The following is a 24,365-nucleotide window of genomic DNA, read 5'->3' on the forward strand; positions in this document are numbered from 1 at the left end:
CATCCGCATTCTGGACTGTTCCCCTCCCTCAGTGCATTTGCAATCCATAACACGGCCTGTCTGTCGCAGCCAGGGGTTCCCCTCTCCAGTCCCTTCCGCCATCCCTCGCTGATTAGCTGTGCTTTCCAGTACGGTGACGGCATGTTTATACGCCATGGCTTACGCGATCATTGCTTATACATACCTACTGCAATCCTATAAATAAGCGTACACTCTCTGCAGGGGATAGGGGGCCATACCAGGCGGCGAATGGCGAAAGTTGTGGGCGATCTGTAGTTTGCCCCCGCAATCACCGGCGGTGACAACACTCCGCTCTCACAAGCCGAATATACACGAGATGAACACATTCACGACGTAGCTATATTCCGACCGGCAGGGTCGCAGCTCCATACTGTATAAAATAGCCGTCTCGACTGACCCTCCCTCCCCATAGACAAAACACGAACACCACCGCAGCGGTAAGGTGAAGTGAAATAATCACACCACTTGAACCTGTCCTCGCAGCAAATAAGCACAGTTCTCGGAAAAGCCGGGAAGACAGACAGTCGGAATAGACGTTCACTCAGTGGAGGTCTTATCATTCAGTTGATACGTTATTCAGCGTCTCAGGTAATGTAAATGCATAGCGCGGGTTACCCGCCGTGCGCAGCTAAAGCAAAGGCAGCAGGACCGCCCGGCCCGTGAAGAGCGAACGCTGAATTCGATGATGACTACAGAGTCAAGTCAGCAACTTTGGGCGCTCATTAGGGTACACGGTCTATACAATACGTAACACACAACTTACACAGCGCAATACTCGCCAAATAACCACACACAGTAAGATTCACTGCCACTGCGACAGCGCGGAATGGCGAATCTTGGCGGCGCTCGGCAGACGCCAACAGTAAAACGAGCGAAAAAAGACGAAACGCATCACGAAATATAATGGTCAAACGCAGAGCAAAGTGTAGCGGCACAAAGCAGCCCACCTGCAAAATAAGCAACACGACGCCAGTCCACTTGCAAAATAACGGACTTGCCACTCGGCGTTACGCCGGTATTAATCATACACAATCTCGCGCAGTTTCAGGCAGTTCATGCGTTCAATGTCAATCTCCTCAGAGACAACACTCCAGCCGAGGCAGGGTAAATCACGAAGCCTCAGTAAAGCCAGTGTCAAGGAACGCGAACCGCACAGTTCGCTGCAGTCACTCACGACTCCAGTGATACCGGTGGCCGGTACACACGGACGAACCGTTCAGCTCCAGTCGCGTGACGGACTCGCCGACAGCGCGGCGGGTCTACTTTCTGACGGGCCTCAGCTGCTCGGGCCGCTGGTAGTGGCCCTGATTGGCCAGGTGAATGGGCGGCTGGAAGCACTTGACATGCTCCACGGGCAGGTTGTCCTGGTCGCTGTACGAGCTCTTCAGGTACTTGTTGAGCACGGCGAAGATCTGCGAGTTGAGCACCTGGAAGCGCCGGATGCGGTCCACCATCTTCTTCAGCTGGATGCCGGTGACGACGCCGTCCTTTCCGTCCACCCGCTGCACGCGCAGCAGGTGGTAGCAGAAGTCGAGCGCCTCGAACCGCCGCTGCTGGCCGAGCAGCACGATCATGGCGCAGCCGGCCCAGTGCATGCCCTCGCCGAACATTTGTCTGAGAAACACAGGTCGAGTCAGGTCAGGTCAGGTCAGTGAGCGGGACAGCCGGCCCAGTGTTTACCCTCGCAGAACATTTGAAAGGGGACAACGTTGGCTAATGATATTGCACGCCCTACTTAGGTGAGAGACAGTGCCAGCGAGAGCTGCACCATTGCGACATATGTCAGAGTATGGCACCAACCTAGGTACCCCTCACCGGGCCTGATCCATAGTCTGATAAAACACGCTGCAGCAATACAAGGAAGTGCTGGCAGTTCGCCACGGTTGGTTCATCCCCACCCCACACCACTGCCAAAATATGGTTACTAACGGACACGATCTTCCGGACTTAAGCGACATAACACAGACGGGCACTAAGAACCTCCCAATCAAACGTCCCGCCATGGCTCCCACACCCACCCCCAGGGTTCAACAGCACTCATGGCAACACAGAGGCCGCAGCACGACAGGCATCAATAGCAACAACAACAGCACCAACAGCGGCAGCAGCCACGTCACTCACTCGACGGTGAACTCGTTGTCTCCGACCGGTATGCTGTAGACGAACTGCAGCGCCGACCAGAGCCGGTGGAACTCTGTGCACTCCTCGATGTTCATGACGCCGTTCTTGGGCGGCGGCCCCACCCAGATCGGATCGTCCAGGAAGCCGCGCACCCGGCTCAGGATAACCTCGAACACGGAGAGACCGCAGCAGAGCCGCTCGCGGGTCAGCAGGTCGCCCTCCTCGGCGATGTTGCCTTGCTGGAGAGGGAGAGGGGAGGCGGGGTGAGACGGTGGGATTGGTGGCTGGGAGGGGATGTGATTGTCAACAATTTTTACCCGGTTATGATAAATGCGATACCTGCGAGGAGGTACTCAATTGTATGTAGGCGTTGGATCACGCCGTTGAGCCAACCATCCTCCCCACTTCCCCGCCCGCAAGCGTCTCCGTTCCTCTTCCCGCCCATTACACCCCTCTGCCCGTTTCCTCTGGCTTTTTGTCCACACCACTCTTCTTGCCGACATTTTGTCCCCTAACCCACTTTCCGTCCTTCTTCCAATGTCCATATCACGATCTCCATCCCTCCCGCATCTGTCTAATGTCCCCATCCCTCAGTTCCCCGCCGACCCCGTCTCTCAGCCCCTTCCCCTCCCCTCAGCCCTCGTCCCCATTCTCTCATCCCTGTCTCTCCGCCGCCGCTGTGACTCACGCTGGGCGTGCCCATCTGGTTGATGTTGTTGACCACCTGCAGCGAGGCGTACTTCTCCTGCAGTCGCCGCTGCTTCACCTCCTGCTTCTCACCCTCGCGACAGAACACGCGCGGCAGGATGAACTGGAACGGCGCGGCGTGCAGCAGGTCGCACACCTGGCGAACGGAGGCGGGGGGCGGTCAGAGTTGGTCAGAGGGGTGGTCATAAGGGGAGGCAATTGGATCGGATCACATCATCGAGTCAGGACTGCTGGGTCATGATAAGTGGTGAGTTATATCAAAGGCAGGTTGCAGAGCCAGGTCAATGGTCAACGATCAGGTTGGCCAGAGACAGGTCTATCACAGGGGAAGGTCAGTTACAAGGTCGTCATAATGGGTGATTTAAGAGGGACAGGGTGGGGTTACAGGGGCTGAATGGTCGCGTCAGAGGGCCAGGCAAGCTGGACAAGTGGCAAGGCCAGGTCACAGGGGCGGGTCAGTTAACGATACCACGATTCACGACTAAGATAACGCTACCGTGACAGTCACGGGTCATAAGTGGTCTCTAGTCACAGGACAGCCTAATATGGCTTGTCACGATGGCAAGCCAGCGGTGACGTTAGAGGTCGTCCGCAGGCGCCCTTCTTCAAAACCACCTGGCCGGTCATCAGCCCCTTCCTTCCCCCGTCCTACCTCCTCCTGGCTCAGTGCCTGCTCCATCAGCAGGCAGAAGAGCAGCGCGTTGCCGAACTCTCTGAAGTTGTGGAACAGCTCGGTACGGGCGTCCGGGTACTGGATGATGTCCGTCAGCGTGGCGTTGTAGTACTCCAGAACGCCTGCGGATCGAGCAGCGCAGCGTCAGTGAGCCGGGAGGGTTGCGATGGTAGACGAGCGAGAGAGATAAAGACAGTGGCGCGGGAACCGGGGGGGGGCTAGCGGGGGCTGAGCCCCTCCAACTTTTCGACGGGGCGGGGGGCTCGTGATGTATTTGAGGCTTGAGCCCCCTCAGCTGGAGGAATCGAAATCGGAAATCTACCTACATAACTTCATAGATTCATACAAAGGCGCGGGAACCGAGGAAAGAGGCAGTGGGGGAAGCTTGCCCCCACAACTCTGCGACCGTGGGGGCGGTGCTCCACAACTTTTCATGAGGCCAGGAACCGTTGGGCAGCTTGTCCTCCCCAAATTAGGGGTTGCGGGTCACAAAGGAAGAAAGCATGTAAGTGAAAAATCCACCTCTTTCACTGGCTCGGCAACTCATTTGGCAGCTTAAAACCTTTATTCCAGGCTGCCAAAGCGGTAGTTTCTTCACTCAGCTGAGACGGAATACCTCACTTCTTTGCAAATAGTTTTGTTTTTCGTTTTTTTTCTTGGTTGAAAAGGCCAAGATCTGAAACATAAGTGGCCTAAAACCGTTGAGAAAACTAGATTTGGGGGTACCCTAGGTTGATCTCTATTATGGTTCAGCCCCCCCCCCCCCCCCAAGTCTGGAAGAAGTTCCCGCGCCACTGGTCATAAAGAGACTGGTGGGGCTAGACATGGGCGATTCAGCGTGGAGGAGACGGGGCGCCCTGAATTATAACGATGTATAGCAGGCGTTATGCTACACGCCTTTGAGCACGGGTTTCGATGTAAGATGACAATCGTCCGTCGTAATATGCATATGCACAAGATAACTGAAGCTTTCCAATGGAACTCGCAGCCAAGCATACATCATTCATGCATGTCCAATCTCCATCGTTCTAGCAGTTCATTATGACGAGCATTACGTTGCCATCCTGCGGACATCCCCGACACCAGTTACATGCCAAGTGACCTCGTCCCGATGCCAACCTAACGCGGAGCTGCACCTCTGTTGTCAGATTACGCCTCATTTGCATTCCATGGGCGAAATAAAAACCGTCATATGCACGGGAAATACGAGACAAGCCTATTATCAGTTTCCAGCGATTAACAATATCCTAGGGAAGGAATTACCGTCTCAATAATACAACGCTAAGAAAAAGATTATTCATTCTCTGTGACTCGCCACTACACGTCATTCTTCGATATGTAGCGGAAAAAGATGACAAATTCTCACAAGCCGACGCTCACAATATTACTAAAAACAGCCTCTCACGGAAATGTCATCATACCCGGGACCGGCGGCACGGCTCCGGCCGGCCGACCGACAGACAGACAGACGACGTCACAGCCACCAGTTCCGGGTATTGGTACCGCCGCCCGCCCGTCTGAATCACCCCCCCCCCCCCATCCACCTCCCACCGGCCTCATGGAAAGCCAGATTACCGTCTATACGGCTGGCACCTGGCTGCTGGCTACCTACCCCGTCCTTCCGTGCTGCCACATATCATCATCATAGCCAGACAGAGTCAGACTGCCTCGCCGGTTCCAGCGGGGTTTACCCGAGGTGAATCAGCGGCCGCAGCTGTAGGTATTTACCGTCACACCGGCGCATTGGTACCCCGCGGCAGAGATGACGTGGTTCCGTCCCGCGCCGGCCGACCGGGGAGGGGTGCCACTGCGCACTGGGTGATAGGTAGGTACTATACTGTGGATCGACATTTTTCTTGGGTGTGGGGATCTGACGAGCCATGAGTCGATGAATGGTTTGAAACTGGCGCAGACTAGTGACAACGACTGATCTGACATCCCCTAATATTTCTGACCACGTTCGATGTCTTTCGGACGACGAAAATTCTACGTCGTCCGGCCAATCCCGTTCAAGGTCAGCGGGGGCTTGGCTGCGGTTATGGAACGTGATTGGCCGGACGGCGGGCGATGTAGAATCTTCGTCGTCCGAGAGACTCAGAACGCAGGGCAAGTCTCCAATTTCGCCTCCCCGTACCGACCACTGAGACCTCTGGCTGGTTCCGGTTCGCCCTTCTACCCATCTACACCATCTAATCACTTTCGCCAACTAGAAGCTGGGACGGGATACGGAGCACACGTATCACGCAGAATGGCCAACAAAGGTGTGGAATGTGGATGCAAACAGCATATTGGCTCCCCTGGCGCCGTTCACGAGTCCCGGTGAATGGCGAACCGTTTCCCGTCGGCGGGCGGGTAGACCGGCAGTTTTCAAAGATAATTAGGCACAGGCCGGCCACAGGGGTGACCTTGAGCCACGCTCGAGCAGCCGACAGCTGACGAACTCCACTTTGCACCTGGCCAGACACAGAACTTGTGTAGTGCGTGAGAAAGTCTGTAGTGGGCAGCCTGACCAAACCCGCGCGGGCTGATCTGTATAGTGCCGTCATGTAATCGTGTGTAACGAAAGGAGGGTTATACTCACTGACAGCTGCCAAACCGTAGCTGTATCTAGCGGAGAGGGGGAGGGTTACACTGATTGACCTGTCCACCCGCAGTCGTGTCTTGCTGAGGGGTCCCGGAGGTGGCACACCGACTGACCTGCCGAGCCGTAGTCGTGCATGGGCATGTGACACCGCTGTGGCATCACGTGCATCAGTGTGCGAGTGAACTGCAGGATGTTGCCCTGGATCAGCGACTTGATGATCTTCAGCAGCTCCTCCATCACCACAGCGATGCCCTGTCGGTCGAGCGGGACCAGTTAGTCATATAACATTACAGAAGACTCATACAGAAACAGAGACAGAGACACAGACAGAGAGACATAGACACACCACGGCGATGCCCCGTCGGTCGAGCGGGATCCGTTAGTCACATACATTTACAAAACACTCACACCGAGATGCACAGATACAGAGAGACAGAGACAGACAGATAGACGGATGCACAGAGAAATACACCACGGCGACCCCATGCCGGCCGAGAGGGCTGGCCAATCACAGATCAGGAGACAGAGAGGCGCCCCGCCAGGGCTTAGCCATCCGCCTACAGCCTAGCCATAAAGAACAATCACAAGAGCGTTTCGGCCGCCCAATTATTGCACTTATTAAAGCCATGGCTCAGACTTATAAACAAAGCAATATCGATCACTCGAGGACACTTTGATCAGAGCCCCCAACAGGCCGGCCGGTAAAAGGCACGCACCTGCCACCTGGTGGTAGGATTCGTTACTGTACATTCGGAAAGGCTTCACTAGATGACAGGAACTACCCATGTCCCTAGTCCTGCGCAATTTTCCGCCATTACGACAAAGCACGTCATTCGCACATGCTAATGACTAGCGATTTCGGAAGAGGTGACCGACGTGCTTTGCTAATGATATAGCTTCGCACGAATACGAATGAAATTGAGGCCCTTAAAGCCACAAATTTGGCTGAAACTAGATAGATAAACCTCGTATCATCAGCATGTATGCCAGGAAAACCCGTCGATTTCTCAATCTGTGGTTAAAATCTATTACCTTGTCTAGCACGGGGCTCCACAGAGAGCCCTTCCCAAACATACCATAAATAATGTCGTGGAGAGCAAAACGGGGACGACAAAGTCGTAAAATTTTGGTAACGTGATTACACTGCCGCCTGGAGTGGGACATGAGCGATAACAGTGGGAGACAATCCTTTTGAGCCTGTGGAATGTAGTATTTCCCAGGGACGTATAAAGCCTTTATTACTAGGTCGTTCGATAAGGTAAGGCAAAAATCACACGTATTTCAGTCCACCTTTTTGGTGCAACGACACGAAAACTAGCAATATGTATGTGTATTTGTGTATGTATGTTCATTGTTCATTGAAATCTCGTCTACACATTGGCTATAAGCATTTGTTGGCAGGTCTCTTCGGTCAGCCTCCCCAGCCTTCGGAACTCGAACCTACATTCAATCACCGTTCAGGTGCACGCGCTTATCCCAGCACTCAACCCGGCGTTGAAATCCTGCTTGGAAAACTCCTTATTGCTATTTCAAAGCCATGTCTTGATTATTTTCTTGATTGCCTGATCAGTTAAGATTCCAAAGTACACAGCAGGTTTTCCGGTGGTCCAAACAAGTTGAAGTGGGACGGCGCCAGGTCACGGCTGTACTTCAGCCTTCCTGCACTGCTAAAGCAAAGCCGATCCCACACTGATGCCTCGTTGGACGTCCTTCTGTTGTTCAGTGACCTGTTTCTGTATTTATCTCGTGAAGACCTTGTAAATATCAAGCATATCTGATGATGCCTATAACTGTTTCAACTTCACTCTGATGGTGAAAGCAGTCACGCAGATTCTTTGGGTCTCGATAATCAGCTCCCCGACTTAACAGATTGTGCCAAATGCAGAGGCCTGCGAGCACAAGTCTACCTGCTCTAGAACTCTGTCTATTAAACGAAACAAGAACACTGCTGCGTTCTTGTTGAAATCGTCGTTCCAACTGTTCACCAGCAAGCATTGCTAATGGCAATAGCGTCATCAGGGTCAACTCACTCATTTTGAGGTGAATTTGGACAAACCGGGGATTTTTAGAACGGAACAGTCTGCTGCATCAATGTTTTTGTACCGGCCGTGTTCGGACAATGATCCAAGCTCCTAAAACAGTTTCGAAGGTTGTGTAGAAAATGTTTACAAGATTTAGATGGCATTTTTGATTTTGCTTGAATTCTTCATATAAATGAAGTATGATACATTTTACCTTACTTATCGAACGACCTAGCGGAGCGAGCTCAGTCTTTCGTAGATTAACGGAAATTTCTGAGTATGAGCGGCCGGCCGTGCGGACGCTTTTGCGAGGCTTATATCTCAGCAACCACTTGACCGATTTACATGCGGTAAATTTTACCTTATGCACGTGCCACGTGCAAAACGAAGTGGTGTCAGTTTTGTAACAATTGCAATATCTCGGTAACTACTGGGCCGATTGCGCTGAAACTTGGCATGTAGGTAGGCACCCACTAGGCAATGCATATCCATGTGCCACAGTTGGGGTGCTGCTGCACGTGCGCGCGTGCAAGGGTCGATTCCAGATCTCGAGAACGGCTGAACTGATTGCGCTGAAAGTTGGTACATGGCTTGGGACCGGTTAGTAGAGTGCCGTGCAAAAGTCAGTTGGGACCCATTCTGCACGTGCGCACGTACAGGGTGCCACTTCCAGATCTCGAGAACGGCTAGGCCGATTGCGCTCAAATTTGTCACATCGCTAAGGACCGGTTAGTAGGGTGCAGTGCACAAGTTAGTTGGAGGTACCCCCTCGCCAATTCGCACGTGCGAGACCCACCCACTCGCGCGCTCCGTTGGTCTCTCCAAAAGGCGTTTTACTAGTCTGGGGTTTCCGCCGGTACCGCGGTTTCACGCCCACAAAAGTGCGGTTCGCGTCCATAACCGTTTTACGGCTTAGATGCATTTTGGGGTAAGACAGCTTCCCAAAGACATGTGAAACGGACATTGAAAAAACGCACATTAAACACCTCTCCCATATTTTGCATTGCACAATTCACGTGTCAAAATTCGCGTATTCTCGATTAGGAAATGCAGAATAAAAACAGACTCGACCGAAAGAGCACCAAGGAAATACCCAAAACAATGACTCAGATGATCAGCTTTCTTACTACGATCACAACCTACCTACGACGTCACCAAACTACGGTCAGTCCCCACCTTGTTATACTTACACACGTTTGTACTGCGCAGCGCTCAATAGTCACCACAGCCAGACGGCCCGTGGCGCCTCCTCACCTGGTAGCCGAGCAGCCGGCAGATGGCGCGGAAGTGCGGGGCACCCACAAAGCCAGAGTATTGGCCGTAGATGCTGCTGTAGGACGTGTTGAGAGCCCGACTGCCCCACAGCATGAAATGCGGCGCCTGCGGGGGCTTCTCGCGGTTCACCCCGGCGGAGAACACCAGGCCAGTGGCGCGCACAAACCTGAAAAGGAGGGTGAATTACGGTAACCACCCAGCCCCATATTGACATAAGACAAATTAAACGGTCAGCAGCGCCCCCCCCCCCCCCCATAATATACGATACACAGAGTCCGCCCACAGCAGGCTGGCACCCATACACAAGGTCACCGCTCAATGCTCTGACACCCGAATACATAAACACGTCCACGGAACGGTCCGGGACCACAAGACACACGAACACCACCTTCTTACAGCAGAGGCTGTCACGCAATCCGTCGGACGCCGCTCTCAGCTCTGTCCCTTCTCCCCACAGCCGCCGCACCGGCTTCCAGCTGTTGGTGGCGGCGTTGAAGCAGCAGTTGGGCAGGGAGAGGGCTCTCTCCCCCTGCCGTCCACCCGCCGCACCTACCTGTTGGTGGCGGCATTGTAGCAGTAGTTGGGCAGGGCTCTCTCCCCCTGCCGTCCAGCCGCCGCACCTACCTGTTGGTGGCGGCGTTGTAGCAGCAGTTGGGCAGGGCTCTTTCCCCTGCCGTTCCGCCGCCGAACCTACCTGTTGGTGGCGGCGTTGTAGCAGTAGTTGGGCAGGAAGTCGTAGTTGAGCTCCCAGAACACGTGCAGCGTGATCCGTCCGTACGGCGCCAGCACGTTGTGGTTGGCCTCGCGCAGCATGGCGTCAAAGTCGTCCAGCGCCAGGTTCTCCGAGAGCAGCTTGTGCGCCAGGTGGTTGACGCGCAGCAGGCCGTCCAGCTCCTGAGAATGGGCAGCGCGTCAGAGACTGGGTACAGGTACTAACAAATGCTGGAATGCAAACCACCAGTCGGAATTGATCGTCGCGGACAACGTCATCTAGCTCGACCTGAGGATGGGACATGGTGTCCGAGAAGTCTACAGACAGACGCGCGATAAGACACACGGCACACTAGGTGCATGAACTTTACGCAGTTAAAGAACACTTGTCATCAGACGGGCTATTTTATGTTCCCTCTTGCGAGAAATATTACGATTATCCCTCTCTAAATACCCCATTGTCGTCGCGGTGCACCGCAGAGGCTAAATTTTTTAAACACATGCTTAGAGCGAACTCAAGCGCACATTGTCTTTTCCTACCTCCATCGTCTTTTTCTACCTATCCCGCTCCCCCTTCCCCTCCTCCGCAGCACACGTACCACAATGCCGGTGAGGTCGCTGGCCTCGAACCGCGTCAGTGCCAGGTCGAGCGACTTCTGCATGTTGGCGTTGATGCGCTGGCTGATGAGCTTGTTGAGGTCGATGGAGCGGCCGAGCAGCAGGACGTGCCGCTGCTTCATCAGCGTCTCGTACCGGTTGGCCGGCGGGTACGGCAGCCGGGTGCCGAGCAGGGCGCACTCCATGCGGAACCGCTTGTCCAGCAGGATACTGCAGGGAAGTTTGTAGTTAATAGGGTAGCGAGATAATCGAAGTGGATGAGGTGGGCGAAGAAGTGGCGAGGAGGGGAGACAGGTAGACGGGCAAGGGGAGATATGGGTAGGCACGAGGAATGTTGCGAGAGGAACTCACAGCGAGAGAGCGGTAAGCGGTGCACATTATCGCCATTCGCCAGCCGCCACGATATACGCCAGAGAAATGCAAACTATGGTTAACAGTGGGACGGATCGTCTCAAGGATTCCTATGCACTTTGGCAGAAACCTAACATCTTTAGAAACAACCATACGCCGATTCACCGGTCCTCAGATTGTCAACATCTCCAGCCGCTCAGACCGCATCCGTGCCCCACCTGCCGGCCAGGTTCTTGTAGTAGGCGAAGATCTGCTCGCTGAGCTTGTAGACGAACTGGTCGAAGCAGAGGTTGACCTCGGCCTCGACCTCGTCGTACAGGAACTGCTTCCTGAAGCGGGTCAGCGCGTAGTAGCCGGCGTCGTTGTAGAGGTCCAGAGGGTAGAGTACGCACCTGACGCCGCCGCGGAGAGAGGGGGAGAGGGAAGAGAGGGAGAGTTAGAGCGTTAGCGAGTCCCGAGAACACCGGTGCGGGGGGGGGGGAGCGGCAGCAAACAGGGGACAGACAGGCTTGCCGGTCCCATCATTGACAAGCACCGTCAACGGCAAAAGCTGAACCCAGCTCTCTTACTTCAAAAGTAATTTTCTTTATTTCCCTTAGTTCTCTAAGCTCTCTATTTCCAAGTATTTCAAAAGCAGAAGCAGACAAAATATCGATGCTCTACAAGTAAGTGATCTTAGCTACTCAGCAGGGTGATTGTTTCTGGCAGAAGGCGTCTCCAGTACTCACTCCATCATGGACGGTTCCTTGTTGCGTAGAATGTGATCAGTGAGGATCCAGGGCATCGACATCTCGATCGGGAACTGCAGACACCGCGGGTCACTGGTCAGGTCACCAGCTCGGGACACACGACAGCACACAGTGCAGACCCTAACGGAGAGGGAGTGAGGAGGGAGAGCGGCGGAGGAGAGGGCAGAGGAGGGGAGTGGTGCGGGTAGGCAGTGCTCAGTGACATACTGTGATCAACTAGCTACAGAGGCAGATTGAAGAGCCGCGCAACACCGAGGGATGAGAGGCAATGGTACAGCGAAACACCGTGAGGGACCGAGAGGCCGCCATATTGGAACATACCGGAGCCGAGAGTGCCACATACAAAGGTTAGTCACGTAGGTGTTAGGACAGTAAAACCGACGCGTAGCAGAAGTGGCGTGCTCCATGTCAAAAAGTTCATTAGTGCCCGGCGGAGCGGTCAGTTAGCGTTAAGGCATTGTTATGCGACATGTCAGTGTGTTATTTCATTAATGGTAATGGAACCAGAAAAGCTTTTCAACGTGATGCTTCCATGTAAAAAGGCATTCGGCAAATGCTGACTTACATACCCTCAAAACTTGGGAGCCAATTAATATTAGAAAAAAATCACTAAGTGCTAGAAATAGCGCTAAAACGCAATAAGCACCGTAACTTGAAATATCGCAAGAGCTGACGACACAAACACGTAGACAAGACGTCACACAGAAAACGGGAGTCAGCTTACAATGCTCAAGTGCACTGGGCTAGGGAGCTGGCTGTGCTGTGGGATGTGGAAGCTGCCTGCAGGGCTGATGTGGGTGGAGCGGGTTGAAGGCAGGGGGCATACTTACTAGTGTTACACAAAATAACACAATGAAAACGAAAAGCACGGTACAGCACAACCCAACAGACACATCAAACACAATAGCACAGGCCACAGACCCCATAAAGCACACGCACGACGCAGCACAGCACACAGAAAGAAGCACGGCCTGCACATCACACAGGACACTATCTCAACACACAAAGCACAGCACACTCCGCTGAAGCAATCACAGCACTTCCCTTTGACACACCTATCAAGCACACAGCACACAAAATACTAACACTACAGCACACCCAGAGCACCCCACAGTTTAGCACACACACACACGGCACACCGCGCCTAGAACACTCATCAGGAGCAGCGCAACAGCTGTGCTTCCGCGCCTCTGTTCCAACCCAGCTACCACAGCATGCTGCCGACTACCCATTCAGCTACCACAGCCCAGCGTAGCGGCGCCACCACCGACACAGCTCGACTCTGCGCTACCGCCGCCGGCCAGCCGGGTCGGTCAGAGGTGAGAGAGGGGAGGGAGGAAGAGAGTGAGGGAGGCCGCACGCAGGCCCTACTACTTCCACGACATGCGAGGACCGGTCAGCGGTGAGCGCGCACGCAGCAGCAGCAGCAGCCCGCGCGTGTAGGCCAGTGTGGGTGTGGGTGTGGGCAGCCGCCGGGCGGGCCGGGTGGTACCCCAGCCGGGGACGGCGCCGGCGGACTCAGCGGGGCGAGATGTGAGGGGAGGCTGGACAGCGGGCGTTCTCCGCGTCAGACGCTGCGGCCGCTGAACCTCACATCTGACGCGGAGCACACCCGCTGTCACTGCATTCCCCCTGACACCTCCGGTCCTACCCACTGATCCCGCCGGCAGCGTCCCGGCTCTGGGGGTCGGCCGGGCCCGCCCCGGCGCCATGCGCCGCTAGCTACCGGTCCGCCGGCGGCCCGCTGCGGCCGACGCTGACCTGAATACGTTTCTCCATCACCACCAGATTGCTGCACTCGTCGTTGTGTTCGTGCGGCGCGGCACAGTGCTGCGCGATCACGGGGAGAGAGCAGAGACGCCACAAGGCTCAGTTACTGCTCCACGGCCGGCGGGCCGGGCGGGGCGGGACGGGAGAGTGCAGCGGGGCCCAATGGACACCCACGCTATGGACGCTCCTTTATTTACTTTTCTTTTTACTTTCAGTAATTAACCAGCAACTTATAGCAATGAATGACAATGACAGAGAAAGCGGTGGTGACGAAGATATAAAAGCGTGACAATAAGCATCTATGACGACTAACGCCACTAGTGAATTGTCCCAAGACGTGAATCGTCCTAAACTTCGTTTTCATTGTTTGAGAGAGCTGAAGCTTGGACAAATCACATTCCCTTGTTGTGAAGGAAGATTTGGAATTCATACTTTGAACAAAATATCATGAAGAAATATGTAAGCTGAAAAGGAGAATGAGATACTCCATGGTTTAATCACAGTTCCAATCGGAAGGCAAAATTTTTGCCATATTTTAATAACACCGATATTAAAAAAAAACTGTTCTTGAGCACATCCTTGCCAGCAAATAAACGCATCAATGCACACTAAAATAAAAAGGGGAATTAAACAAAAGCAACATCGACACGCTGAATTCTAGCAAAAAAAAAAAAATCAATAGCACTAAGAGCACTGCAAGCAGCCAGTTTATGTACTTAAAGTAGCCAATAATATCGCTTCAAACTGTCTACAAAAGATGACGACAACAAGCCGCGACTTCAACGGTAAAACACCGGGCCGTTCTGGATCTGGGACAGCGGCCGGTGCTACATTAGCGTCTACATCGGCGCGGCGACGACACAGATTAGGGATAGAAGCAGCGCAGCGGGACGGACAGACAGACGGAGATGGGTAGTACTAAGGTGGCTGGGGTCCCCAGAGACCAGAGAACCCGAACAGAGAAACCAGAGACATCAACAGAGCCCAGAGACCTTAAAATAGAGCCGCCAACAGAGCCCAAATACTTAACAGGAAATCCAGATACATTAAGAGAGAAACCAGAGACCCGAACATAGAGCCATAGACCAGAAGAGGGGGGAGAAAGTGACTGAACGCTGCCTCGAATGGACATCCTCGTGAACTATTGTTGGGCACGTCTTCTGGATAACCTACATTAAACTACAGTTAGATGCTGTGGACAGGATAAACAAAACAAAACTATGGCGAATTGCGAAATAAAGGCCCAACATAAATGCGGTTAACAGGTAGGCAGGTTCAAGAAAGCATCAAACATCCTGGCAAATGTCAGACATAATCGATCACGTACAAAATAGGTCAAACAATGAATTGGTGGGTAAACCAGCCCAACCAGGCTGGCCTTGACATAAACGTTGATGAAGATCAGGTTAATGTAAAAAACAAGGAAACTAAATCAGCAAAACAAAGAAACCTCACACTAAAAAAAAAAACTACGCAGCAAACGAGCAACCCAAAATAGGAACAAAGTTACCAGCTGCAGCAGGCTGAGGAATTCATCTCCGGCCAAACACAAACACCCCAGGTCGCCCTCCCACATCTCTCCCCACTCCTACGTCCTGCATCCGTTAAACTCACCTGGATGCGTTTTCCCATGGTCATCTCCAGGTAGAACTCTCGGTACCAGAGCTGCGAGAGGTCGCAGCACTGCTGCAGGTACTCGCTGATGTTGAGCAGGTACGGCCAGAAGAATGACGTCTTGTGGAACTGGTCAATCTGCAGCAGGTAAGGGCCGTCGATGTCCTTCCGCAGCGTGCGCTTACCGCCCGACTTGTCGGCGATCAGCGACTCCAGCATGGTGCGGACCATGTACAGCTGCGTGGAGGATGGGCCTGGCGGGCAGAAAGGGCATATTTAGGTAACAACTGGTCGTCACTGACAGCACAGCCAGGCTGGTGATGAGCGACTGTAACAAAATTCGACAGGGCCATGTCGTCCAACAAAAGACCAGTCCAGTATCCCTCCCCGACTAATACCCGCCCATGCCGTCAATCTTCTGCCGTCCTCTCCCGGTCTGACTGCCGTGTGCGAAATACGTCCGCACCGATCCCCTTGCTCTACTCACCGACCCTGCGGCGCGGCACCTTGATGCCGAAGCCGCCGTCGGGGTCTTTTTTGCCGCGCAGGATGGGGTCGTCGTGCGGTTGGACTCCGTGCTGCCAGTCGGCGCACGTCTCACGGATCGACGTCAGGATGCTGGAGACACAGACACCGGGCGGGGAGGTTAGAACGTGGATTTTACAGACATCTAACAGTTTGAGCCGCAAGAGTTCAATCTCATTTAAAGAAGAAAAAAATCCGATGAGATCCATCGGCAGAGGCAGCAGCATTATGCATGTTTTTTTTTAAACAATTTTGTCCGAATGAACGAATGGATGGCTATGGCCTCCGTCTATCCCCCTATAACAAACTAAGAAAAAAGGCGAAAGGAAACTAAGTCCTGCAAGCACCAAATTGAGAGGCACCAGCAGAGATGAACCGTACCCACCCCTCCACTTCGCCCACTCACGTTCGGACGTGGTCCTTTTTGTTTTTGATGACCTTCCTGAGCGGCTCTCGCAGAGTGAGCTGGATAAAGTCCTGCAGCTCGGCGTAGATGTTGCGCCGGATGCCGTCGCTGAAGGCAGTCTCCATCTTGGCCATCAGCACCTGCAGGCCCTTGATCATGGCGATCACCTCGATCAGAGCAAACTTCTCGTCGTCCGTGTAGTTGTAGCGCGTAGCCTAGTGGAGAGCGATGGCGAAGGTCAACAAAGCGACAGAACGGATAGCCTGGAGGAAAAAGTGCATTGATGTCTACGCGATGCCTGATGAGTGGGGAAGTGACAGTTCACGTCCCGCCTCTTCCAAGTTGTTGTATATTCCAGACTGTGTTCCGTTATGAATCCTGGAAGATTGGTTTGCGGCTGACCGAATGTCATGTCCCTGCCTCTCTACTTATTGAAACTTTTCGGTCCTCCATTGATAATCGTCACTCCTAATTCTGGTGAAGGGTACCTCCAGCCTCCTCTCTCCTCATCCGTCTCCGTTCATAGTCATACTCCACCGCAGAGCATGACTCCGGCTTGTCCAGCTGACAAGTCCCCCCCCCCCCCCCCCTCTCCTCACCCGTTCGTATTCCTCGGCCTCCGTGGGACACTCTTTGTTCTGGTGTCGGGTCCCGTCCCCCTTCCCTCCTCACCCGTCCATATTCGTCAGCCGCTGTGGGACACTCCGGCTTGTTCTACTGTCAGGTCCCGTCCCCCTTCCCTCCTCACCCGTTCGTACTCCTCGGCCTCTGTGGGACACTCCTTGTTCTACTGCCAGGTTCCTCCCCTCTTCCCTCACCGTTCGTACTCCTCGGCCTCTGTGGGACACTCCTTGTTCTAGTATTAGTCCCCCCCCCCTCACCCGTTCGTACTCCTCGGCCTCTGTGGGGCACTCCTTGTTCTGGTATTAGTTTCCGTCCCCTTCCCCTCCTCACCCGTTCGTATTCGTCAGCCTCTGTGGGACACTCCGGCTTGTTCTACTGTCAGGTCCCATCCCTTCCCCTCCTCACCCGTTCGTATTCCTCGGCCTCAGTGGGGCACTCCTTGTTCTACTGCCAGGTTCCTCCCCTCTTCCCTCACCCGTTCGTATTCCTCGGCCTCTGTGGGACACTCCTTGTTCTGGTGGTGGTCGGTGGGGTGAAGCAGTTTCCACGAGTACAACTCGGTCACCACTGAGGTCCACTCAGAGAGTAGCTGCAGACCACGCAGCGCCAGGTCGCAGATGGCCCGGTTCTCGGCGTCCGTGCGCGGAGAATCCTTGTACGTGGTCGTCACCTGGCGAGGAGGCGGACGCGTCAGAGGTAACACACGTAGCAATTAGCACAATGAGACTGAAATGGCGTAAATGACAAACATAACATTACAGCGGCAAACCAAAGCTATCTGGCTCCAACAGGCCAGACGTAAAGCATTCACGAATCGAGATTACAAAATCCGATTATAAAATCCGCCGAAGTACTAGAACGGATTCAGACCAGCTGGTAAAAAATATGCACCCACTGGCACTTTTCATGAAGCTCACACAACCACTCGCAGTCTTGTCGACATGCCAGGTTATCATTAAGCCCCTCTATGTCTGCCAAGCGGTGGCGGGCTGTCCCGCCAACGCCCCGGCCTCCTGAGTCTCCGTCCCTCTCCTCACCTCGTTACTGTAGCGGGCCAGCTCGGAGATATACTTGAGGTGGTCGTCGCGGATCTGCTGCAGGCTGCTCAGCAGGTCCGACTGCGGGTGCGTCTGGTTCGTGTTGGCCAGCGGCCACTTGGCCGGGTCGAAGTTCTTGCTGCGCCGTACAAAGTTGAACGGCGCGATCTGCATGTCGCCAAAGAGCGGCACCACCTCCAGACCCTGTCGGCGGGGAACGGCCCTCGTCAGCGGCGGCGGATTGTGACATCAGCACTCAGTGTGGCAACAGTAAAACATGTTTAGGAGCTCCAATCATGAAGCAATCATCCACAAAACCGTCCCCATAACGAAACTCATGTCACTGTCCATATAATAACGCATAATGTCATCATTTCACTTGCCTTGAATATTTTGTCGATCTTGCTGATGCAGATGCGTTTCTTCTGGTCGAGTTTGTTGATGTTGCACTGCTCGCTGTCCATCAGGAACAGTCCGAAGCCCATCACCTTAACCAGCATGTGCTTCTCCTGTGGTGTCAGGTACATCTGCCGGAGGGATCAGGATAGTATGGTCGGCTGAAAGTCGATCGAGATGTGGGATAAAGCTTTCAGAATTCATCGCAATCGCCCGCTTTGTTACAAAAACTCTCAGCCCACAGCAAAATATATCGATGGCAAAACTACATGGACATTCTACTAGAGCAGTACATCGTAGTAATTTGATAGTACATGTTACGAAATGGCCATCCATCTTCGCGTTGCGTTTCAGGCCCGCTCTCGACGATACCTTGGTCTCGAACATGTGTACGCAGATGTTGACCACGTCTGCCAGCAGCTCCTCGTAGTTGATGATCTTCTCCAGGTTCTCCTTGACCGTGTCTCGGATCTTGTTCTGCGTGGCCAGGAACATGGAGAGGTTCTGCGACTCTTGCAGCGTCTGAGAGTCAGCCATCACCTTCAGGAACTGGGCAGCCCTGCGGAGCACAGACGGTCGAGCCGGGTTACCACCGAGAAGTCGCTGAGGGTAGTGCCAGACATCGCTGCTCTTATAAAAAAAAAATCTCAACATTTATTGCGATGAGTGGTAACAAGACGTGATCAGTAGCGGCGGAACACCTTCAATTAAGGGGGGAGGGGGCACTGCCGGCTTTTGGTACAGTCCACAGCAGAAGTAATGTGCGGTTTCAGTCATGGGTATGTTCTGCTTCTGAAGCTTAGGAACGATTAACCAGACTACAATGAAACTTTGAATGTAGCTTATATGTATAGTCACCCTTGCAGCTGCAACTTTAGCTATTGACATCTTCTTTTCGATCACTCCGCAATAAACAATCGCCAGTCAAAGCCAACCGTTGAGATTGGTAAAACCCTACATTACTTTAGCGGTGGGCTGTACCATTCTTTCCATGCAACGCCAGTAGGGCTAATGTTAAAATGGCAAAATCAAGGGGGCTGGCACGGTTCCCCGGTGCCCCCCCCCCCCCGTTCCGCCGCCTATGGACGTGAAAACCACTACGACGCTTCCCTGTTTTATCCCGCGAGTTGCTGGGGGGGGGGGCGTTAAACGCCCCCCACTTTTTCGCCGGGCCATAGCATAAAAACGGCGCGCCGCAGGCGCGCCAAAATTTGGGTACCTGTAGGGAATTGATTGAAGTTTATTGTGACAAAGTTTAAAAAAAAATCGGTCGGAATTTTTTTTTGAGATATCGAGGTTTTAGTGACGTCATGATTTCTGAGTTTTCGACCAAAAACGGCATATGTTCAAAAAATCATATAAAATCACAGAATAGACATACAGACATGCCGTAAACGCCATTAGACTGCCAATACCATGAACAATCAAATGGCTATCTTCGATTACACTGAACAACAAAATTTGACTTTTGTCATAGTACAGAAAGCAGAGTACCCATTTCTGTGGTAATTTGTGACGCTGAACACGAATCTGGCATCAGAAATGGCGTATCAGGCTAGGTTTTTGAGATCCAGTATGTCTGTGTATCTGCTCTGAATGGCTATTTTCAACATTTCACTATTCCTTTATATGACATTGCCGGTGACTTCGAAGGAAAAAGTTCTGTGTCTGGGGTAATTTAGGGTGCAAAATACGAATCTGGCACTAGAAATGGGGTATCGTGTTAGGTTTTGGCATTACAGTATGTTTGCGTCCGTTTCTTAGGTGCATGTACTCAGCTTGTTATTCTGTCTTTATATTACATGGCTAGTGATCCAATTTACTTTCGGAAAATCTTGGAGATGTCAGTGACGAGCATGGGGAGAGGTTCCATCAGGACATCGCCGTGATGGAGAGCAGATATCAGGGCAAGTCTGGTCCCAATATGATGGGTGATTACTGCTGGACACTGCAGAGAGAGGAACGTCAGCAGGGGAGGAGACAAAGCAAGAATCAGAAGCGATTCTAACAAGAAGAGTTGCTGAGCGAAAGGAAGATGCCAAAGTGTTTGAAATGACCAAAAATCTTGCCTGTGTGGTCGAGAGGTAGCACAGATGGATGACCATACCATTGGTTGATTGCATTTTGCCGTGATTGTACAATATGTGATTACCTACATTGCGCTGTGATGTGTGATATACATTTCTGTTCCAACAAATTCAATAGTTTTGTGCTCATCTGTGTTGCCTGGCTGTGGTAAATATGGATTAAAAAGATATATAATCTAGATCTAAGGATATCTACAATAGGCCAACAACAATGCATAAGAAGTGAAAATTTAAGGCATCAGTAAGTGCCAGACAAAAAACTGAGCCCGATGGGGCAAAACAGTGCCCAGATTTGGAATCAGCGGCCTCGAATTAGGTAGAAACGAATGCTCACCTCTCTGTACATTTTTGGCTGTTGATCAGTGTTATTGATTATCATTCCGCATTTCCAAAATATTGAACTGAATCTTGGCAATTTCTCGTGACTACTTCACGACCATGATACATGCATTTCTTAAATTGAACTTTTTGAACCAAATACGTACACATATGATAAAATGAATGTCACCATCGTGTTCTACGCCCAAAGTAACCCATAAAACATGTGTCCCAGGCTGCGAATATCAGTTTTGATTTTCGGGGATATGTGCCTACCCGGTTGACCTGACCTTGACCCTGACCTATTCTTGACTGACCCCTACATGGAGCTGACACTCTTGTAGGCCTTATATGAAGGATTGTGCACCGTTTTGACGGAGTTTATGACGAGAGGAGCCCATTGCGAAGTCCTGAAGTTCATGCTACTGAAAGCCCGATTTCAGGTGTTTGGCCTGACCTTGACCCGACCTGTGACCTCAAAATTCAACTTTAAAGTACTCATCTGAAGCGTCTCGTCGCGTCCTTTCGTTTGCCGCCTCGTGCGTTTCGCTGCGCCTATTGGTTCTCGAGTTATTGGCTGGTGGCGTTTAACGCCCCCCCCCCCCCCCCAGCAAACGGTGGGTGGCGAAATACCCCAGCAACTGCCGGGTTATGAGTCTGAATATTCATGTCATACAAAATCCCCAGTACTCTCGCAATAGGCTTGTGTTTAAATGAAAGAATAAATGATTTTCACACCGTCTCGAGCCGGCACCAGAGTCGTCTCACCTCCGGTAGGTCGAGTAGTCGTTTTTGACGCTCGACTTCATGTTCTTCAGCTCATCGAGCACGGCGAACATGTTGATGAACTTGCCGAGAGTGAGCAGGTAGGCCTCGGAGACGAAGTCTTTGCGCTTCTCCTGGTGGCAGAGCCGCTTCACCTCGGCCGAGAAGCGATCGATGGCCTTCCGCTGCGGGGGAGGTAGGGTTAGTGTTTTGTGTAAGTGCGTGTGTGGGGGGCAGATAGTATCCGCGACGCTAGACGGCAGTCAGGTCATCGACACATAGTGTGAGGGCGCACAATGACGGCTGGGCTCTAATGTAAGATTGGGCAATATATGAGAGCACCAACCACGCTATTAGACGCAGTCCGTGCCACAACATTACCGTGCAGACGTGATCCGTGCCACAACATTACCTGAATACGTTTATCGCCGTGAGCCAAAACTTTCGCAGAACATCGTACTATCAGAGTCCGTGTTGAAGTGACGAAAACCACGCAGCACCCCTGGCCCTAGCTCAAGGCGCTGAGGGGCTCCATCGATAAAAATTGACACACCATAAGGCTGAGTACAAGAAAAAAATATGTGTACCGTACCTCATTGCCCACAGAACCGTTGACGATCGCCCGGGAATATTACAACCACCATAAAAGAAAATAAGCAAGAAGCGACCGTACTTCCTCATCAACAGTTCAAACCCCTCCCGGACCGCCGCTCTGACGTACCTGGAAGTACATGAAGTTGAGCAGTTTGTCCACCTCCGGTCCGAGTACGTCTACCGTCTTCTGGTAGATTTTCACCCGGTTCGGCTGCTCGTTCGACTTGGGCTGCGGGATGGCGCGCGAGCAGCAGCGCCACGTGTACAGCATCACGGCGTGCTGGTGGCCCTCCTCCAGCAGCTCGTTCTGCGGGCGGCACGGTCACAGCGCGTGATGAAGGACCGGGCGGGGGAACACTCGGGTGGTAATTGTAGCGAGACAGCGACTTATCAGCTTGGTGAAGGGCGGTATATCCACAGCAACAGGAATGTTTGAGAGGACCAGCTACAGCGAGTGGGAAAAATAAGATACTCTTGGAGGTCATGAATAAACAATCCTAGTATCATTGCTGCTGTAGCTGTTACAGAAAGTCATGCGTAACACTATTTACTCAGAGCAAATGTCACATTAAATGCTGAACACCATCAGTGCCATCCCTCACGCCCCAGCCTGCTCACCAGATTCGCGTGCACCGTAGCTTCCTCGATGTACTTCGCCATGCCACTGACGAAGGCGGTGCGGTCCTCGAAGTTGGTGTCAAAATTGGCATGGTAGGCGACCGAGCAGGCCTGCGCCTCGATGCAGGGCTGCTGGTCGGGCAGCGAGAGTTCTTCGAGCACCTCCACGTTGGAAAGAGCATCCTCGAGCGTCACCTTGTCGGACGCCATGACAGCCGCCCTACAGGCAGCCATAGATCAGGGGTTAGAGGTGCAGACAGGAGAGTGGGATACCACATGTTTATGGCGTATTATCTATCATGTTGTGTATTTATCGATTATGCTTATTGTACCTTTATGTTTGGTTGGTTTAGTAAGGTTAGCTGAGGGAATTTCTGGATTGTTACCATCTGTGTTGTCATTGGTGTGCAGTGGCAGTCATTTGGTGATGTGTGGTTTGGATTATTTTTGCGCATGTAGGGTTAAAAAAATTGAGGGAGTGACAACATTTTTCTACCAGTTTTACATTTCTGAGCGTACAACTTGGATACCTATTGTGAGTAAACATACAGGCATACTTAACCCTGTCATTTGTTGAAAGATGGTGGTAGTTGGTGGTGTGCCATTAGGGATTCTTTACATGGCACTAGCAGCATCTTCATTTTTTTTTTTTGCATATTTTCTGTATTTTTGACAGTTACAGTGTTTCTGAGCACGTAATTTCATTTTCTTCTTAAGAGCAAAGACTTTAATGCGCAACTCACCAAAAACCTTAGAATAAAATGTGCCAAAATTACCTTACCTTACCATACCATTTCAGGGCTTAAGGGTTAGATGTTTGTGGAATAATCTTCCAGTGAGGATTGGGTAGGCCCCTCACTTACTGTGAGGTGTTAAGTAGGTGCAAAGTAGCTATGAAGTAGGTGCTATGCAGGTTTAAGATTAGGTTTGATTATGGTTTTATTTACAAAGTGCCACAAAACTTAGATCTACACGAGGTGACACACCAATAATTTTAAACATGCTTTTGGGAAAACATATCAAATCAAAACTAGCCTAACCATACCTGAACTAACTTGACACCTCATGGCTAAATTAAGCATGGCAACAGGGTCGACAAGATGAACTAGCTGGGGCGACAAATCTGCCACCAGCCAGTCAACCAGGCTAGAAATCCACATTGATTGGCCCACATCAAAGAAGATCATTTTCACAAAGGTGAAAATAGCTACAAATGCAAGGTGCATGCAAAGCAATTCTAGCATTATAACATGATCAGAAATCACCAAGAAACCATACAAAATCACCACAACCACTAAACTTGCCAAATAATCCAGCAAAAAAAAAGTAAAACTTCAAGCCATATTGCATCAGCACTTCTGCTCCTCTCACTCTACAGCCTACAGGAGCCTTTCTTCTTCAACCACTGCATCAAGTTGTATTGAAACAAGCTATCAAGAACAAAAAAAAAAAAAAAAATTCAGAGATAAAACTGATGCCACACACTCGAGCAAACGATGAAGGATTGAACAAGCCTTTTTATGAATAAAACAAAACAAATGTTAATCTGACCTGACCCAACCTAACCAAAGGTAACCTAACAAAACCCAGTCAAACAATCTAACCTTCAGCACTGTCACAGCAACTAATAATGCCATCAAAATGATCAGCTAAATGCTTTTGTTCGCATTGATTTTTAATTTAAAGCTGATATTATGGAAGGAAAAACAGCTTGAGAGAAAGAAGTGGAGCCTGTGGTAGAGCTTGACATATAGCAGATTTATGCCAAAAATATTTTAA

At 51.9% G+C, this 24,365-nt stretch overlaps 1 protein-coding gene across 2 annotated transcripts; it reads right to left on the bottom strand.

Moving 5' to 3' along the window:
• Window positions 1–342: 342 nt before the first annotated feature.
• LOC122365236 (cytoplasmic FMR1-interacting protein-like) lies at window positions 343–23,909 on the bottom strand. 2 transcript variants are annotated; one of them, XM_043336243.1, is made up of 22 exons: window positions 23,891–23,909; window positions 22,587–22,806; window positions 22,096–22,275; window positions 21,378–21,559; window positions 18,577–18,763; window positions 18,192–18,335; window positions 17,809–18,012; window positions 17,247–17,441; window positions 16,148–16,362; window positions 15,704–15,834; window positions 15,217–15,470; window positions 13,594–13,662; window positions 11,812–11,885; window positions 11,302–11,475; window positions 10,714–10,942; window positions 10,098–10,297; window positions 9,383–9,569; window positions 6,221–6,359; window positions 3,503–3,645; window positions 2,831–2,986; window positions 2,143–2,381; window positions 343–1,635 (listed from the first exon to the last, which is right to left on the bottom strand). In XM_043336243.1, exons 2-22 carry the CDS (start codon window positions 22,794–22,796, stop codon window positions 1,281–1,283), a joined length of 3,867 nt encoding a protein of 1,288 aa, XP_043192178.1. In that variant the 5' UTR covers window positions 22,797–22,806; window positions 23,891–23,909; the 3' UTR covers window positions 343–1,280. The 2 variants fall into 2 exon arrangements, with proteins under 2 accessions (XP_043192178.1, XP_043192188.1); XM_043336253.1 differs by lacking the exon at window positions 13,594–13,662.
• Window positions 23,910–24,365: the final 456 nt, after the last annotated feature.

Source organism: Amphibalanus amphitrite, unplaced genomic scaffold (assembly GCF_019059575.1).
Source record: "Amphibalanus amphitrite isolate SeventyFive unplaced genomic scaffold, NRLGWU_Aamphi_draft 000028F_arrow, whole genome shotgun sequence".
In the NCBI taxonomy this organism is placed as follows: Eukaryota; Metazoa; Arthropoda; class Thecostraca; order Balanomorpha; family Balanidae; genus Amphibalanus; species Amphibalanus amphitrite.